Source organism: Episyrphus balteatus, chromosome 3 (assembly GCF_945859705.1).
Source record: "Episyrphus balteatus chromosome 3, idEpiBalt1.1, whole genome shotgun sequence".
NCBI classification, from domain to species: Eukaryota; Metazoa; Arthropoda; class Insecta; order Diptera; family Syrphidae; genus Episyrphus; species Episyrphus balteatus.
In genome coordinates this window covers 110,380,241-110,400,223 of record NC_079136.1, presented here as the reverse complement: position 1 = coordinate 110,400,223, position 19,983 = coordinate 110,380,241, and the positions used below count along the sequence as shown (strand labels likewise).

The following is a 19,983-nucleotide window of genomic DNA, read 5'->3' as shown; positions in this document are numbered from 1 at the left end:
TTTCGCCACTGCAGCATCTTCCATCTATCTCGTTTCGGTCGCATAAAAAAAAACTGCCATGAATTTTTCTTGACAGTTTCGCTTATGACACCAACCAAATACAATCTTAAAATACGGTAATCCGAAAATTTTTGTGTGCAAAAATCCAAACCATGGACTCGGGCTGTGTCTGTTAATCTCTTTGCAAATAAATAAATCTCTATTTCTTATTCGAACTTAAAAGAATAGAAATATTTTACAACACACAAATATAAAACGTAGCTTCATCGAAATGGATATATTTTATAGAAATCTCAGCGAAAGTCTCGAAATTCCTATACAAAAAGTGTGACAGAAAAATAGTAATTTGTTTATAAATCGATTTTATTTGCAAATTGTGAATATTTCCAATAGAATTATTATGATGCGTCAAAAGTGCGCCTCAAGTGTTATCTCCTACATTGTTTAATTTTGTCCTCAAAGCAATGTTGAGTCAATTAAATTGAAGAAAGAAAAAAATATAAAAATCGATACTTATTTAACATTCTCCCCCCTTCTATTTCTACTTGTTTATTGTCAAAACTTTTCTGCCCACTTTCTGAAGCTACTTAATGCAAAATTTGCAAAAACTAAAAACCCGAAGAAAAATAATGTCACGGCGAGCGAATTTAATCGGAATATGCGGGGTCAGCAGCCTCTGCATTTTGTTGCTGATAGCTACGACCCAGCACCGTCCGCTTCCGGCAACGGATCACCAACTCACGACCATGACGGAGACCTACAATCAATCCGTTACCATGGCCGATGTGTTTGCCAACCAGAGGTCGAAAATCGCCACCGAGATGGAGAACTTTGAGTATCCGTCCGGGCGATTTGGTGTCGATGCCGAGAAACTGTCGGATCTAGCTCCAGAAATGGGGGGTCAGCCAGTTCGAAGTGTTGTCATCACAACTTGGCGTTCGGGGTCGACTTTTCTTGGTGACATTCTTAATGCCATGCCAGGGAATTTCTATCATTATGAACCATTGTTGAATTTCGATATTCGAAGGATTCGTGGTCCGCCGGATGAGAAAAAGGCAATTGCAATGCTTAAAAATCTTTTGCATTGTGATTATAGTGATATGGGAGAGTATTTAGAATATGGGAAGGAGCATAAGTATTTGTTTGAACATAATGAACGGCTGTGGGCCCAATGCAAGGAATATCCACAGTTTTGCTGGAAGGGGAAGTTCCTAACACCTTTTTGTAAACTATTTCCTCTGCAGAGTATGAAAGTGGTGAGGTTGCGGTTGGCTCTAGCTGAACAGTTGCTCGAGGATAAAAGGTGAGTCAGTTGTGGTTTAATGTTTATATTTTTGATTTTATTAATTTTTAAAGAAAAATTTACAATTTCTTTAGTTTTATATTATTTTTTTTACTTATGGTTAAGCTTGGTAGGTAAATATAGGTATTAAACTGAAATACTATTTGTAGGATATCACATAATTAATTTAATTAAAATGTGCTATTATTTTAAACGATTATTTTGTACTCCAAAAAACCCTGTATACGCACCAATACATAAATATTGTACATTCGATGTTTTATATGTATAAAAATCTAACGTTAAAATATGTATGCTTTCATCGTATGATTCAATTGATCGTTGTCTTTTTATATGGTGTACTTTTCCTTATTCGAAATAATGTTATAGTTTTAAGGCTGAATAAAGTGCTCGTAGAAGAAAGTCGTTTGGTCTATTAATTTATTAGGTATTCAATTTTTTTTAAGTAAAAGTTCTTATATATTTTAATCTAATCCAAGATAAATGGAGGTTTCACAGCTGAAAGGGACCACGTCAAAAAAGAAAAATATCCAAATCTAGTTCCAAAATCTGCGCAAGGTTTGACTCTACTAACGTATTTCATAAGTTTGATCTAAAAGTGTTTCGACGCAAATTGTCATTTGTTCGAAAAAAATATTCACCATAAGATTCAATGAAAACGTATTTACTTTAACTCGGTATACATATCTCCGAATTCACTTTTTGTAACTTGGTTCACTTCAGCTTTTAGCCCTCCATATGTACCATGTACCTTCCTAACAATACTAAGAGCGGTTCGTTCGAACGAAACTTAAGAATTTAAGATCTAGATACATACATAAGTACTTATGTGACAGTTTATGCAGATGGCAAATTAGGGAATAAGAGTTTATGTTCTACTAAAATATTTAAGTTTCGTTTCCGCAAATCGCCCTAAAATGCTTATCCTCATTTTATAAATAATATTTTTGTTTGCATTTTTTAGTTTCAAAATTTAAGAAGTTTTTTTTTACAATTTGTGACATAAAAAATGAAAAAGGACTTGTTCTTGGAACGAAATACGAAAAGGCCATTTTTTTTTATCAAAAACAAGATTGATATTAGCAGGAAGAGGCAGCTCAAAGAAAAAAAAGTAAAAATTTAAAAAAAAAACAACGGCAATACTTAATTTTTCAAAAGCCTGAATTCCACTTTTAAATTTTAATGAAATTCGATTAAGCAATAGTTTTTGAAAAAATTATAAAAAGAAAAAAACTAAAAAAAAAACACCTTCAGTACGATATTTTTCAAGATATTGAACTTAAATACGAAATTTACGAACAAAATCAACTGCCTCTATTATGTAATTTGTTGTCAAACACTGAAAACGTTATGATGTGTCTATGTTTTTTACCTTTTTAAAAAATTGAAAAAAAAAATAACTACTTTTTATCAGACTCACATGTGAGCTTACTTGGGATACCAACAAATTTTATTTTTGATATTTTCAAATTTGGGTGTATTTTATTAAAAAAAGAAATAACAATCGACTAGTCTTATTTCAAATGTGTGCTTTGAAATAAGACCCTTCGCAAGTGCACTGAATGGAGTTTTTAGAAAGTTTTTCCTCCAAATTTTGACTCTGAAAATAGTCAGCTCCGTGAAGCCAAAACTGCGACCTCAAAATTATTGAACCAAAATATTATCTAATTCGTTTATCCACCTTTTAAAATGATAGGTGATAGGTCCATTACTGGTACAATCCCACCTCTTGAGCACCGTCGGAATGTATCATGCCTGTCCTTATTTTATAGGTACTTTTTTAAAAAATGTTGTAATGAAATAGCTAGCTGCATTCCTCCCCTTAAACAATTCAACCGTGATACTCGTACTTCAAGGAATGCCCATCAGTTTACACTTGAGCCCAATTTGGGACGTACCGTCAAATACAGAGATTCTTTCTTTAGTCGCACTACGAGAATGTGGAATGCATTACCCGGCTCAGTTTTTCCCTCCCATTTTAATGTCCAGAACTTTAAAACTAATGTGCATCGGTTTCTCCTTATAAACCCCTCCCTCTTTTCCTAACGCTCGCACTGTGTTGATTTAAGGGTACCCAAAACCCCTTTAGTGCGCCCAGATTATAAAAAAAAAAAAAATATTTGTTCACCCAGAATTTTCGTTTGTCCATCCTTGAAAAAAAAATTTTTTTTAATTTTTTTATAGGAAGTGTGAAAAATGAAAAATCGTCTAAAACGCTCAAATTAATAAAAATCATAGTTTTTCCACCCTCCGTTTAAGAGATATGCAAAAAACAAACTTTTGTACTGAAAATACCCAACAAAAGTTACGCATACGGCATACACCACAGTGTATGTAATAAAAATAACAAAATCCCCAAAAATTACTTTTTTCAATACAATATTTTTGAAAAACAGTTTATAAAAAATTTATAGCAAAAACTCCTATAAACAAAAACTTTTCTTATGGTAGTGCTAGGTTTTGTTAATTCACTTTTTTTGGATGTTTTTTTCCAAAATGAGGGCGCGACAATTTTTTTTTTGTCGGCATAATTTATTATAAAATTATGGCAATTTATAGGAAATAGGCATTAATAAAGAAATAAAATTCAAAATTAAAAAAAATATGTTTTCTAATTTTAGTTGCCTCAGTTAAGGGGGCGTGGTTTGTAAAGTAAGGAATCTACAAATTTTTTTATGGCTGAATTTCATAGAAAACGTTTTACGACAATTGTTTATAGCAAATTTATAGTAAAAACTCTCATAAACAATAAATGTTCATATGGTTTTGCTTGGTTTCGGTATTTCATTTTTCATAATGGTGGTGCTAGGTTTGGGTAATTGCAAAGTGTTTTTCATATTTTTTGGTCGCTTATTTTACCCATCATCTTGTTCTCTTTAAAAAAATATTCGAATTTTGATATACTCCATAGTACTAAGTTGTTTTCATAGGTGGCGTTTCTGTTCACTATGTGGACCAGCTCCCATATACATATTTTTGCCCATTCTCCTTTATAGCAATGAAGCATTTTGTAAAAAAAAATTTACTAAAATTCTATGCAAGTATTCAGAGCAAGTACGTGCGACCTAGTCGTGCATTTTATTTTGTATCGAAATTATTTTTAAAAGTTAATTATATTTGTTCGTATTTGTATCAGCAAATACAACACAAGTGAATGTATACATCTTCATATACAATGTATATGTATATTATACATATATAGATGAAAGTTATAATTTTAATTTACTCCTCATTTAATATTAGTCCAAGTAAGCTAAAAAAAACTAACTTACAATCTTTTGTGCACCCTTGAGGCACAATCGCTAGACAGCATGCTCAGATTTCCACTCGGACAAGAAATAAAAAAGTAATAACTTTCTCGCATCTTTTTTACTTCTACTCGTTTTACTTTTGTTTTTTATTTTCGATTGCCACTTCGAATTGAATTTGAATTGACTTTTACTTTGTTCGTATTAACGAAGAATACTTGAAGAACATTGAACATCACACTCTTTTATTTGTTCAAATTTAACATTACCATCATCATCATAGCAGACATTATGGTCTTTTAAATGTCTTCAATAACCGCAGAAGAAAAGAGAATCAGGTGTTTAAGTCGCGGGCAATTTTATAGTTGTTTTTTTTTTTCTTTTTTTGTAAAACGTATTGCATAAGAACAGGAATACGGGTTGTCTTAATGCCTAAGTGAAGCAATCGATAGACAATCACACACTCAATAGAAGTGTTCATAGAAATCAAAATGGAGAGTTGGAGAAGCAAATATAAAAATCAATTTGAATACACTTTATAAAGAGTGAATAAGAAAAAGAAATGGAATTAGTATTTTTTTTTAACATAAACTACGTTGCAATATTGTATCAGTAAAATATAAGATAAGAAAACGATTTTGGTAAGCTTATTTGTAAAATAGGCCATTTAATTGTAATTGTGATAGAGCTTATTAAATGGTGGATTCAATATAAGAAACATTTATTTAATTTTGAAGATATAAATACGTATTTAGTATTTATGTATAAATGAGTTCTGAAAACAATTAATCATATGATCATAGCCATGGTAACATTTTTTAATCAAAACAAAATATCGGTAGATTCCATGAACACAACGACAATATCATTGCAGTTTTGTGAATAATCTTTTTTACCTACTCCTAATCCAGTGACCGATTTTCAGTGGGTAGGAACTTTAGAAGCTGACGCCCTTGATTCCGATCTTGAAAATTTCGAGCGACAAGGTGGCCATATCGTCAGCGGCAACTCTTAAAACCTTGCAAATGCTAAAAATTCTATGAGTATTCGTTTGTTCACCCAAATTGCCCGGAACTGCCCCGTATTTCAGTAGCAGAAAACCCGGGACGTATTAGTCTCCCGTATTTAATTATCTGCCCCGTTCTTGTCCCGTTATTGCACAACCACCTGTTATTGTGTAGGTTGTTCTTTCAAATGAACAGAAACTATTATAAAGTGGTTGAAATATAAAAAATCTGCGCATATTTTAAAAAGTATTGGTGATCCAATCCAAACATCCAACATCTACACCACCAATTATATTCCCCTAAAATCCCCAAAAGTAATTTTTTTTCTTCAAAAATTCAAACTGACCCTCCTTTTTTATAGCATAAGGATTTTTTCTAAAATCCCCAAAAACTATTTTTTTCAAAAATTGAAACGGCCATCGTTTGTCCACCTCGAATAATGAATACAAACGAAAATGAATCGTTTTAATCAGATTTTAATTAAGATTTTAGACCTTTATATCTATAAAAAAATCATTTGAGACACTATTTTGCTGTTTCGTTCATGCTTGTGTTTTAGGAGGATAAAATTAGTATTAATTACTCCTAGAGCTCGCAGGCCTGCCAGCAGAGGTAAAAAATAAGTTGCAGTCAACTTGACAACTTGTCAGCATTAAGATTTCGTGAGGATGTTTTTGTTCTTAGTTCGAAGTCCATTTACAATGGAATATTCATTTTCAACTGCTTAGGCCAAATTTATTTATTTATATTTAAAGTCCGTATTAAATATTAGAAATCTGTCAAATCGCATAATAACTTTTAAATTTTCCTTTTTGGATTGTGACTTTGAAAATAATGGAGTGTGAATAAATTGGTCCTTAGTGCTAAAACATTCTTACGCAGATATAAATGTTAAATAAAAACTATAAATAACGTTGAATTAAACCGTTTTAGCACATCAATTCTACTAACAGATAGTGTTTATGCATATGAAAAACAAAATACAACATAAGGTCAAAGCTTATTGTACTGCCATTAATATATTATAATATAAAAATCCATTCCATAAAAAAATTCACATGAGAGAGAACTGATCCGTAATATGTAATTCATATTTTTGGAATATAAATTGTAGTAAGTCAATTTATTGTAAAAATCAAATATTAGTTATTGATACCTACCATTGATACCATATGAATATATTGCATTGTGTTATATCATTGATAAGTCCTATGCTAAAGTACCTTTACAAATGGAGTTGCGATAGCATCGCAAATGACATTAATTTTTGAATGTTTACTTTTCAATTTCCCTATCCTTATTTTGTATTAAGATAAAGATAAAAGTAAACGATAGCTATTTTTACCCATTGTTATATTTTTTTGATAGAAAATTTGTCGATGTCATTAAAATATCCAACCAAACCAAAGGAAAAACTAATTTCAATATGGATTTGTAGATAATTACGCATTTTTGTAAACCAATCTTATTGTAACTTTCTATCCATAGCAACACAGTGCTAACCCCGAGAACAAACGCTTCACGTAATTGATTCAAGTCAATGGTTTGAAAAATAAAAAAACCCAATAAAAAAGGAGGGGTAATAGTATGGGCAAGAATAAGTTTCCACGGGGAAGTAAGCTAGATTTTCAGAGTTGAAAAAAAAGTAGAGCGCTTGTCAAAAAGCGCTTATCAAAAAGAGTTATAATTACTTAGCATTCAATTGGCAGTTGTCGTAAGAGGATCGAAGGTATGTCATTTAATCGTTTGTTTTATTCTAAGCAGTACTCCGAGGAAAAATATCAGAAAATGCTTGTACTCGTATGTATTTTGTACAGAAAAAAACTAATTCGAATATGTTGTTTATGTTTCCTTTTGCGTTCATATGCTACGATTCACAGCCATCTACTTTTGACTAAGGCAAATGATATAATTGCCCATATCTATGAATTTTAAATTTTAAATGTGATCGTTTGGACCTCATTTGCACAAAATGAGCTTGGCTAGGGCATTCGTGGTAATTTATTTGATTGTACTTTGGTAGTTGAGCACCAATACAAGTTGTTTTTTCTTGATTAAACAAACTAAATTCTCTTCTTTCCATTTTCTGGTAACTGATTTGATAAAAAAATTACTAAATTTATTTAAATACAAATATGTTCTTGCATTCATCATATTTCATTAAACAATTTGAAACAAAACTATATCTTTGCACGCGAAAAATAAGTAAGATTTTTCCATTTCCATTTCATAAACAATCTTTGATTACCCTAGCTACAAAAGAGTTTTTTTTTTCATTTTTATTTTGTTGACAAATCCAAATTATATTTTGAATGCGCTCGCACTTAAATCATATTTATCACGCAATGATATGTAAAATGTAGTATAACATTATTTTTTTTTGTCCTGATTAGTTTTGTGTGTTTCTATTTTAGGAAAATGACATGAACAGTAGTGGGAGAAGTCGTATTAAAGTAGATAAATTCAGAATTATGTGAGTTATTCAAAAAAACATGTTGTTCTAAATAATATTTTAGATTCTTGTAATGTTTTTCATGCAAACATTATTTTATTTTCTAAAGAAGAAGTTAACTGATTTTTATACACTAGTGCATTATCGGGCATCAGAATAAACTGTGTACCAATTCAAAGAGAATAGCACCGCATGCTGTTCGAGTATATCCAGTCACGTATCAGTGAGCTTGGCACTTTGTACAGGTGTAGAAAAGCTCACTAATTTCCTGCGTGTTGCAAAGCAGATTCTATCCCAGGAAAATCTATAATTTAAATTGTTGTTTGACAGTTTCCAAAAAAAAAAATTACTAGATACATATAAAAAAAAAAAACAATATACGAAGGTTTAATTTTCTTAATAAAAGGATTTACTTTTCTCAATTCAATACAATAATTTAATAATCATAATTTGATAAGTGTTAGCTTATTAAAAATGTGTGTTACTACGTAAAATTTCGAGGAAGACGAAGCAATGCAAATGATTCGAAACTCAATAAAAAAAAATAACAATAGCCCTGTCTTTTCTACAAGTTAGTAGCTACTCATGTTCTGATTTATTCGAAAAATAAAAATTAAAAAAAATACATACTTGTGTAATCTGTTTTTGTTTTGCTAATTAAATAAAAATTAGTATGTAGCTATTAATTAAGTATTAGAAAAAACAAGCCTAATATATGTATTTATGTATGTAATTCTAAATGGGCTTGAGGTGTATCTTCTTATTTTTATCTTTTGCTTCGAAGTTTGAATAGTGTTTACACACTAATAAATTGAAATTTGTTCGTATAAAAATACTAAAAAATCTAACTCTGGAGGTTCTGTTTTTCCAAATTCAGTTTATACCAAATTAAATGTTCAGAAATACTGCTCCTTGCATAAAAGCCTTAAAGAGCATTATTGCCACTTTCATCAATCATTCAGACTCGGAAGGAAATTGTAGGTTCCCATTCATCCTTACAAATTTATAATACGAACATTAAAATTGTTAAGCATATAAAGTCACTAGACTTGGTCTTCGTGAGCGCGTCGGTCCGCACTCTCCTTTTTTAATTATTGACCAAAGAATTACATCAAATAAGTTTCATTTCTTTTGAACTTTACTAAAAAACCAAAAAATATATTCCCTTAGATAAAAAAAACTCTCAACTTTAAATAAAGTTAAATCAGTGTTCTTATGATTTTTTAATAGACAATCCTCTGTCATTCTCATGCGCTCTTACTCTTTTAACTGCGCCACAAATGCAAGCAAAGTAGCTAAATTATTAAATAAGCCGAAATTAATAACCGAACGTAGTCTCCGTAACTTTCGGCTGCATGAATCATTTATCCAGCCACACTCGAGGAACTTTCTAATTACGTTCACTAAATATCATCAAAACAATCTCATTGGTATCCGGATCCATTATAGACACACTGCATTCTATATAATACCTTGATGTGGCATGATTGCCAACTATCATGTATAAATTTGACTAAAATAATAAAAATAAATAAATACCTTTCCTTCGAAATGATGAGAACTATTCGAGTCTACAATATTTCTATGCAAAATATAGCCTTTTTATTACTTTACATTATAGTTATAATATTTCGTTTACATTTTAAAATATACTTTCACAAATTTATAAATTATTTTATAATTTAACAAAGCGGCAACCGTTGGCGTTGTTTGAGAAAAGTAGCAAAGATGACGTTTAACTAAATTGCGCTAAATTGTAGCGCGACAATCTCTTGAGATTCTCTTGAATCTTAAGCCTTTCATGGAACAAACTACTCGTATTTGGTTGGATATCGTGAGCTCGATGGTGTTATATTGCTTTGCTTAAGTACCGGAGGCACTTAAACATTTAAAAATAAGAGAAAACTTGAAATGTGATGTTTTTCAAACACAAATCAAAGTTTGGATCTCTTGATAATGGGTTTGGTAGCGAAAAAAATAAAAATGATTTCTAGTTTTTTTTTTTTAATTTGAAGTACATTTAGTAGCTTCAGAGGTGTGGAGCCGGCCGGCCAGACCGGTTTATGCTGATATAGTGATGTAGGTATATATTTTGTTTTGTTTTTTTTTTTTTCTTAATGCATTCGAATCATGATTTGGTTGTGAGTAATATCGTAGCTAAGACTTGTTTATTGTCATAATTTGTTTGATAATTCTACAAAAAAAAAATGTGATTACAGATAACATACTCTTTTTCAGACAGTTTTGCTTCGGCGATCATAAATTTGTTAAAACAAATAAAAAAAAAACGTAAATACACCTTAGGTGTCTAGGACTCTATGTAATATAATGTTACAAGAAATCTTGTTATTTGAAACGAAAAGGAAAGTTGGTCTATAATTTCAGTGGGAAAAATCTTCACTGCCTACAGCGCATAGGTACATTCAATAAAATAGATTTTAGTGAGAAACTCGCTTCATATTTAATTTGAAATAACAGGACTTGGCGTGGGTTGCAAATATTTTTAAATAAAATATGTATTTCTTAAGTGGTAAAGCCACTGTGGAGGCTGGGAAAAAGTTTTTCTCTTTTAAATACAAAAATAGCAAAAAAAACTTTTGTAAGTACATAATATTATAAGGCAGAATTAAAGTGTAATTACAAAAGTTCATACAAAAATATCACAAATTGGCGTTTCTAGAGAATATCCCAATATAATAGGTACCATTTAATTTGTGATATACATACATATGTAACACGAAATTAAAAATTATTTTTAAAAAGTTTTTTTTTTGCCTTGACATATAAAGACAAAAATATTTATTTAAAACTTAATTTTTTTCAACTAAGTAATTTTCTTTTTTTAATTGTGATAATTTAAGATGAGAGTTTAAATTGTTTTTTCACGAAAGCTAAAAAAGAAAAATTTATAAAAAAGTAATATAGTAGCCCTTGGTACTTAATAACTTAGTACAACATAATTTCCCTATCAGGTAAGAAAATAAAAATCCCCGCCAACTTCCGCCATTTTGTTTTATTGATTTGTTTTCTGCATGGGTTAGTGGTTAAAAAATACTTAACCCATTTTCGTTTAATGGCTCCGAAATCTTAGCATCCCATATTTACTATTTTGACATTTATTGAATAGCAAACAAAGGTTAACTATTGTTATGTTTAGTCAGCAATACATTTTTTTTCAATTATTTTGTTTGTGTCCTAACTGCGGGTCATTGTGGCGTATGTGTAACTTTTTTTATATTGAAAATTCTTATTGTTTAATACAAATTATAAAAATTACAAAGTATGGTTAGTAATGTATTTATGAATTGCACTTTTTCAGAACCTTTTTCATTTAAAAATACCAACAAATAATATTGATCACCTTTTTGGGTGAAATACCCCTATGTGCGTGGTGCATTCCCTATGACATATCTACCACACGATCGTTGGAAGAATGAAACTCAATAATCGAAGTTTTGTATTAAAAGTATTCACAATACATAAGAGTTACCATTAGTAAACTTTCTTTATAAACTACTCCTTTTTCAATTGTTTTTCTGAAAGAGCTTTCAGGATTACTCAGGATTATCAAGCTTTTAGAACGAAAAAAGGATGTGTGTTTGGGTTTTTTTTTGTACACTCCTGCTCAAATTTAACGCACATCATATTTATTTTACAGAAAATTCCTACTATTACTTTGTCTCACAGTATCGTGGTTATTTTCTCAAATAAGACAGGATCTTAAATTGATGGTATGGAATAAAATGTTTGTGGGGAAGATTTGGAGAGATATGCTGAAGTCTATCTGTCAACCCGCTAACCTTTTAGAGATGAGTCATAAATTTTCATGAAGTAAACTCTGCTTTACAACACCTACGGAGTTAGTGAGCTCTCCTAGACCTACTTTAAATACCCAAAAATACTTGACTGATATCCTCGAACACCATGCGGTTCCAATCACCCCTAGATTTGGTCCACAGTTCAGTCTGATGCACGATAATACATGCTAGAGTGGTTTGAAAATATCTTCAAGATTAAAATATGCCACCCTTGAATTGACCACACAGATATTCGGATTTGAATTCAATAGAACATGTCTAGGAAATGTTGAAAAAAGTGCATTTGCGGCCGAAATCCACCTCCAAGCATTCTTGATCCACAGAAAATTGGAGTGAAAGAAAAGTTACAATAAAACCTTCAAATGTTAATTCGTGGAATGAATAGATGACTCCAAGGAGACAATGCCAAGTATTGAATAAAATTATTGGAAAGAACTGTCACGTGCTTCCATTTTTAAAAATTTTTTTTCTTAAAAAACAAAAATTATTTTAATATCAGTTTTCAGACCTTAAATTGCTAAATTTGGTTCATCTTTTTTTTGGTTGATAATACTGTTGCACTTTAGCATTTTTCTGACTTGCTTAATAATAACCAAACACAAAAAAATACAACAAATAATTTAAAAGCCATTTTAAATAAGATGTAGGGGTATGACTAAAGAAGAAAAAAGTGTACGTTAATTTTGAGCAGGAGTGTATATTAAAAAAAAAGAGTTAATGTCAACATTCACTTTCAGGAAAAAATTTTTGCGCAAGCTTCGCCGCGGCCGTTGTGGCGTCGGGCTGTGTATTAAAAGAGTGAATTTTCCGTTTTGTTATTTTGGTGTGAAAAAGAAAAAAATTATTGTTCTTTTTCGTTATTGTGAAATTTATTGACAAGATGGTAACGCTGGTATCTTTTCGAAACATTTTTTACGGATAATACGGCATCACTGTGTGAGCATTTTGATGTGATAGAGATATCCAGAAGGCGGAAGCAGAATGAGATTATTCCTAAGTCTGAAAATTTCAATCAAAATATACGTTTTTTCAGCCAACAACCTCGAGATTTTGTTCGAGTGTTTTCATACGATGCAAACTAACAAAAAATTGAACAGCAAAACTCTCAAAAAGACTCGAAATTGATGTTTTAAAAAGCTTTGGGGTTCTATTAGTCTTCGAACTCATTGAAAATGATAGAAAATCATATTTTGCTCTATCCGTTTGTGAAAAATAACACAGTACTTATGCACCATAAAGACTTGGTTACATAAAAAAATAACAATTCATTCTTGGCCGCGGAACGTTCACGTTCCAAACAAATTTGTCCATTCTTTTTTCCAAACATTTTTCACAAAAAAGTTAGCAGTAAAAAAAAAATATCAATACACATAAAATCAAAATTTGAAAAAAAAAAAAGAAAGAAATCATTGGAATGCTGTCATATTTTTTATTTTATTCAAAAATTATTTTTTTTTAATCAAAGTAAGTTTAAATTTTAGTTTCCCAAAAAGTTTTTTTTTATTAAAAAAATCTCTACTGAAAACCATTTAGTCGTTTACGAGAAAGTCAGAAATAAGAAAACGGTGGCAACTACTGTTATTAAGAATACACAATAGGTTTTTATCAAAATCATTAGAGCCATTTTTGTAAAACTTGAGTTTTTTAAAGTTTTATTTATATGGCAGGTCCTAAAAATAAAATTTTACTCTAGGAGTAAAAATAACTCATTTTTACTCCTAGAGCGTTCCCGGAAATGACATAATATGCATTGATCTTTAATATTTTTTATTTTTACATTATAAAACCAAATAATAAAAAAAAATATTATAGTGGCCTCGATTACTTTTCATATTATTGACAAAAAATTATAATTTTAATCTAGAATTATTGCAACACTGGCGTTCCCGGAATGACAGTTAATTGATGTAAGCTACACCGAAAAAAAAATTTGATAATAACAGCTATCAAATTAACATTTTTCAGTGACAAAAGTCGTCCAACAATTAAAATATCAATTTTGATATTTTGTCATATCATTTTGACATTTTTTAATTTTAGGTGGATAGTGAAAATTTCATTTTGACAATTAAAATATCATTTTGACATTTTTTTAAGTTTTAGTGGATTGTAGAAATTTCACTTTGACAATTAAAATATCACTGTTGATTAGATTTTACGTTTTAGTTTATCATAATGAAACCTATTTCTTTCTTTTTCTTTTTTATTATTTTAAGTATTTTCTTTCTTTTTTTTTCAAAACATTCCTGGGCCCTATTTCACCAACTTACAAATTTGTAATTACAAGTAATTTTCACAATATTTGTGAAAAAATCGAGAAATTCTGTTTCACCAGTTTCTTGTGATCACAAAATTGTACTTGTAATCTACAATTTTAAATTTGTGAAAAAATCCATTTTCTGTTTCACCGAAACTTGTATTTTACAAGTAACAAACTTGTGAGCTTTCAAGTTTCTTGTGGGTTTCTGTTTCACCAAAAAAAAAAAAGTTACAAGTTTCTATTTATTTGTGAAAATTTTCTACAAGAGTCAAGACGTATGTCATTTTTGTTACAAGTTTGTAAAAACCGTATTTAGCGTGATTAAAGTGTTTAAAATGGCTTTACGCCGAAGGCCATTATTATTATTTTAATAAAAGCTATATATTATTATTATTCAAGGTTGTAAAAATACATTTGAGATTTAAAAAAAAATCATTTATTGCAAGTAAAAAAATTTCATAGTGAAAAAAAAAAATTGCATTAAAAAAATTTTTATATATTTTTCAGTTGCAATTACATTTTTTTTAATGCAAATTTTTTTGTTTGCAATAAATATTTTTTAAGGCGATTTTTTATTGTAATAAATATTTTTTTTTTTAATTTGTAATGGAAAACAAATGCTTTAAAAATTGGTATAGCATTTGTGTTTTAAATCGAATGAAAACATCACAAAATATCTGTTTAAAAAATTTTCCTGATTCCGCTATAACCTGCCTCTTAAGTGTATGTAAAAATTCGTTCTCTTTTGATCAAAGAGGCTTGTTTTTTTCTCATATTTGTAGTTCTTAATTCCTTAAATTATTTTATTAATTTTCCTCACTCTTTACAATTTTATTATTTTACCCTTTGTTTTACTTCTATAAATCCATGAATGTCATTCTAAATTAATAAATATAAAAATAATCCAGCAATACAAAAATCTTAATATTTATTTACAGTTTTGTTTGGCATTTAAAAAAATTTCTTATTTGATTTAATTACTAAGATATGACAGTATAAGTTATTTGACAATTTTTCGATTAAAATAGGGTTGCTTAAGTTTTAAAAATGGCAATCCTATTTTTTCATATTCAATATCAACTTAGTTTTCATTTGAAACAAATTTTAACCTCTGTCGTTACGAGTTAAGTAACTCAACGGTCACCGCTTTGACTTTAAAGAGCTTTACAAGTTTGTGAGATAAACTTGTTGCTTACAAGAAAAAAATATATTTGGTGAAACGGTAATTCTACAAACTTGTGGTTTTCAAAAGTTAGTTGTAATTTTTTTTCTCGATAATCACAAATTTGTGAATTACTTATTTGTACTTTGTGAAACAGAATTCCATTGTACAAATTTGTACTTGTGATCTACAAGTTACAAATTTGTGCTTGTAACTTGTAGTTGGTGAAATAGGGCCCTGAACGTGAATATTCTTTACAAAATAGTGGTGATTTTATTTTTTTCTATTATAGGTGATATAATTGTTTTGTTATTTTCAGCCAAACAATGTGAAGTAAAATCTTATTGCCGATCAAATTTTCTCAGTAAATCATACATTTTACTTCGAAAAAACACAAAGCGCCTTTAAATTAGTACACATTAAGAGTTTTTTATTTAATATTTTTCAATAATTTGGAATGAGATATTGATATGAAAAAATGATAATAAAATATCAAAAAAAATTTTCAAAATTTGACATTTAAATATCATCCTGATAATAAAAATGTTGTTTTAACATTTTAAATATCATAAAACACATTTTATAGAGCATTTTTGGCTGATATTTAAAAAATGTTAATTTGATATTTAAAAAATGTTAAATTGATATTGGTTTTTTTTTTCGGTGTACTTGAATGTAACATTGAAACATAATTAAAACAGTTATTTAATTATTTTATCCATGGAAATGATTTTGCGACGATAAATTATATCCGAAAAGGCATTTATTAACACCACCAGCACGCTTTATAATTACAATTTTGATGATTTAAGATATTTTGATATGTAATTTTTCTACGGACAACATTAATCAAAATAAAAATAATGGATTTTATTAATTTTTTTTCCAAAGCATATGATAATATTTTAATAATAATTTTTGTCGAAAAATGATAAAAATACTTCAAATAAATGCTGTTTCTATTTGAAAAAAAAATGCCTGGACATCAAATTTTCCACCTTCATGATTTTGATCTTTAAATTCGTAAAATCGAACCTCATCGAATTCGAGATGTCGGTCAATTATTCCAGCTCTTGTCAACGATAACGCTTCGAAAACCACTCTATATTCTTATAAATGGAGGTATAATATAATACCTCAACCTACCTACCACAATAACCCAGAAAATAATAAAACTCCCAGCATATTTAAACTGCATATAGCAGATCTAGAAACTAAGGCAAGCGTGTAGTGGAAATTAAACACAAAACAAACAAAAACAATGAAAAATACACCAACAGCTACAAAACTTTTATCTGACCCAATTTTTCCGTTTCCGTAATCCATCTTCTATAAAAAAAATCTTTAGTGACTTGAATTCAAATTGACATCTGGCTGTTATTTTTTTTTTTGCGACAAAAGAAAGCTATTTTATTCTAAAATGGGCGAGATTAAACCTTTTTTCTGCCATCTGTGTGTGAAAAACCAAAGAGAAACTGTAACAAAAGCAAACCTTTTGCCATTTCTCTTTGGGAAAACTATTTTTTCTTGTTTACTGTGTCGCATTCAATAAATTTGCACAACTGTTGCAGAAATATCATGATGTTGTGGCAGCAACCCATAATTACCCACCAATATTAGCTTGAAAGAAAGATGAAGGAAACTGTTATTGAACTAGAACCCAGTGCCAGTGTAAGAACGTAGCAATTAACTCCCAGCTCATATCGCGGGGGGTGTTGTGTATCTTCTATTTGTTTGGATGCGGATAGGTGTAAAGAAGTTTTCTGTGTAAGTAAGGTATGTTTTTTAGTCGTGTTCTTGGTGTAAGCGCATCCAAGTCATTATCTTTGGGTGGTGGTGCAGAAGTCTATTGTTCTATGAGCGCGCCTTGCCACAAAGCAGTCATCCAGGCAAGAACTTAAACCAGCAAGCAAAGCAAACCGCAACGGTTGAATAACTACAATGAGGTAGAAAGAAGCCCTCTGGCTAGGGCTGCCAACGTTTTCCTAAATTACAGAGTGATTTATTTAGTAGATTACCAAGAACAAAAACTTGCAGTTAGATTAATTCTGTACTTACACTTACTTTACAGATACAAAATATTTGTGAATCATTTCGAAGTCGGATAAAATCCAAATTAGAAAATTTAAAATTAGATTAACTTAATCCAGAAATGGTAACCCTAGCAATTTCTATTGTTGAACGCATGAGATAGTTTGATGCTAAATAAAAGCCACCATCATCATCATCATCGTCGTCATTGGTGTGCTGCGAAAAGTTTAACTTATTCTTTTCCGGCTTTTCATTGCAATTTTCTTCTTGCGATGCAATTTGACTGCATGAATAACTCCGCATACGAGCAAAAATTGTTTCGAATTGTGAAGAGAATTTTCACTGAAACATTTTAAATGCTTTTGTACTGATTAAGTTAGATGGTAGCCGTAACATAAATTTTTGTTGTTTGTTTTTTCTGTCTATGCGGATTTTGCTGTTTGTTTTTATTTATCAACCTCTTAGAAAAATGATGAGTTTTTTGTTAAAGTTTTTTGAAGCAAAGTTAAAGAAAATAACTATTTCTTTAAGAATATTAAGAATAATTGAATTCCTTCACATCCTTGCCTTAAAACCCGATCTAAAATTATTATTTTTGTGTTTTAAGCAATATTGATATCGGTTTAGAGAAACCGAGTTCTTATGGTTTTTTTTTGTTGAGTTTTCAAGTCATCCTGTTTATGTAAGTAAAGCTACACTGTGAGCTCAAAACTAATTGCAATCGTTTGTGCACCTCGAGTTCTTTATACATACAGTGCGATTCACATGGTTAGACGCACCAATTTTCTTTTACTTAAATTTCAGTTTTTTGTAGGTGTGTACAAGAATAACCAAAAAAATTGTATTCGTTAGAATGGTTATTTAGTTCTTAATAGAAAAGCAAAAAGAAATAGTGGGTGAGTGGAAGTTAACGGTACTTTTTACTCCTTCTTGTCTCTGATGTAAGAAAAAAGGGCACTTTTTTTGGCTCACATGATTAGACGCACACCTTAAATTAGTTAGTTTGGCGAGATCTATTGCACTGATTTGATTAAATTTGGAAGATTAAGCATCAAGGAGTATTTTTTTTAGTGAGTTTCATTCAAAATCTGTACAAAAAAGTTCTGAGCGCGAAAGAAAAAGGGAAAAATGACGCGTTGGACTCCAAAGGTGTTTCCATAGGCACCGTTGCCAAAACAATAGGATGAAGTGACCATTTCGAGAGGATTTATTTTTTAGACAGTGCCTCCTACGGTAAAAACTTCAAGGGAGGAACAATAGAAGCTTTAACACCTTAGGAAAAAAGAAAATTTAGAAGAGAAGCTTTGAATTCAGCCATATCCACGAGCAAAATTAAAGAAAAAGCTGGGATAATGGAAAGAACATCAACTTTTCGGCAAATTATTTTGAGTACCGAACATCCTTAATTAAAATAAAACTTAAAAATAGCCACTAAAAAACTCTGTTTGAAAAGAATAGCGGTTTGAAACGAAAACCAAATCGAATGTAGTATTAAATGGCTCCCAAAACCCTTACACCAGTTGTATTGAATGGTGGAGTGTCAAAAACTTGTCCTCCTTGTTAAAATCGTGAAAGTAGTGGGAATACCCATGAGAACAATTCAAATTAAGCTTTTTTTCATTAAAAAATAACACATTTGGTCAGTTTAGAAAACTTCAATAACTTGTTTCATACGTTATGTGAAGAGGTGCGATCTCCAACCGCTATTCTTTTCAAACAGAGTTTTTTAGTGGCAATTTTTAAGTTTTATTTTAATTAAGGATGTTCGGTCCTCAAAATAATTTGCCGAAAAGTTGATGTTCTTTCCATTATCCCAGCTTTTTCTTTAATTTTGCTCGTGGATATGGCTGAATTCAAAGCTTCTCTTCTAAATTTTCTTTTTTCCTAAGGTGTTAAAGCTTCTATTGTTCCTCCCTTGAAGTTTTTACCGTAGGAGGCACTGTCTAAAAAATAAATCCTCTTGAAATGGTCACTTCATCCTATTGTTTTGGCAACGGTGCCTATGGAAACACCTTTGGAGTCCAACGCGTCATTTTTCCCTTTTTCTTTCGCGCTCAGAACTTTTTTGTACAGATTTTGAATGAAACTCACTAAAAAAATACTCCTTGATGCTTAATCTTCCAAATTTAATCAAATCAGTGCAATAGATCTCGCCAAACTAACTAATTTAAGGTGTGCGTTTAATCATGTGAGCCAAAAAAGTGCCCTTTTTTCTTACATCAGAGACAAGAAGGAGTAAAAAGTACCGTTAACTTCCACTCACCCACTATTTCTTTTTGCTTTTCCATTAAGAACTAAATAACGATTCTAACGAATACAATTTTTTTGGTTATTCTTGTACACACCTACAAAAAACTGAAATTTAAGTAAAAGAAAATTGGTGCGTCTAACCATGTGAACCGCACTGTACCAAAAATTAAAATTTCCACTCACAAATTCAAAGTCCCCTTAAATCCCCAAAAATAATTTTTTTTTTTTTCAAAAATTTAAATTGCAATTGTTTGTCAAGGTCAAGTTCTTGATACATACCAAACATTATCGTTTGTCAAACCTTCAATTCAAAAAACAATTTTTTATAGCAACATTCATACATTTTGTATCATTCTCTTTTGTTGTTTGTCCACCTCGTTTAAAAAAAAATTCAAAATTCCCAAAAAAATGTTTTCGAAACTTAATTTATGAAATAAATTTTAGAACACTTT

At 30.1% G+C, this 19,983-nt stretch overlaps 1 protein-coding gene across 1 annotated transcript in view; it reads left to right on the top strand.

Moving 5' to 3' along the window:
- Positions 1–46: 46 nt before the first annotated feature.
- Positions 47–19,983, top strand: part of LOC129913061 (carbohydrate sulfotransferase 5) — a 55,225-nt gene continuing 35,288 nt past the window's right edge. The window contains exon 1 of the mRNA XM_055991461.1: positions 47–1,303. Within this exon, the coding sequence (XP_055847436.1) occupies positions 591–1,303 (713 nt within the window). The 5' untranslated portion in view covers positions 47–590. The remainder of the gene's footprint in view (positions 1,304–19,983) is intronic.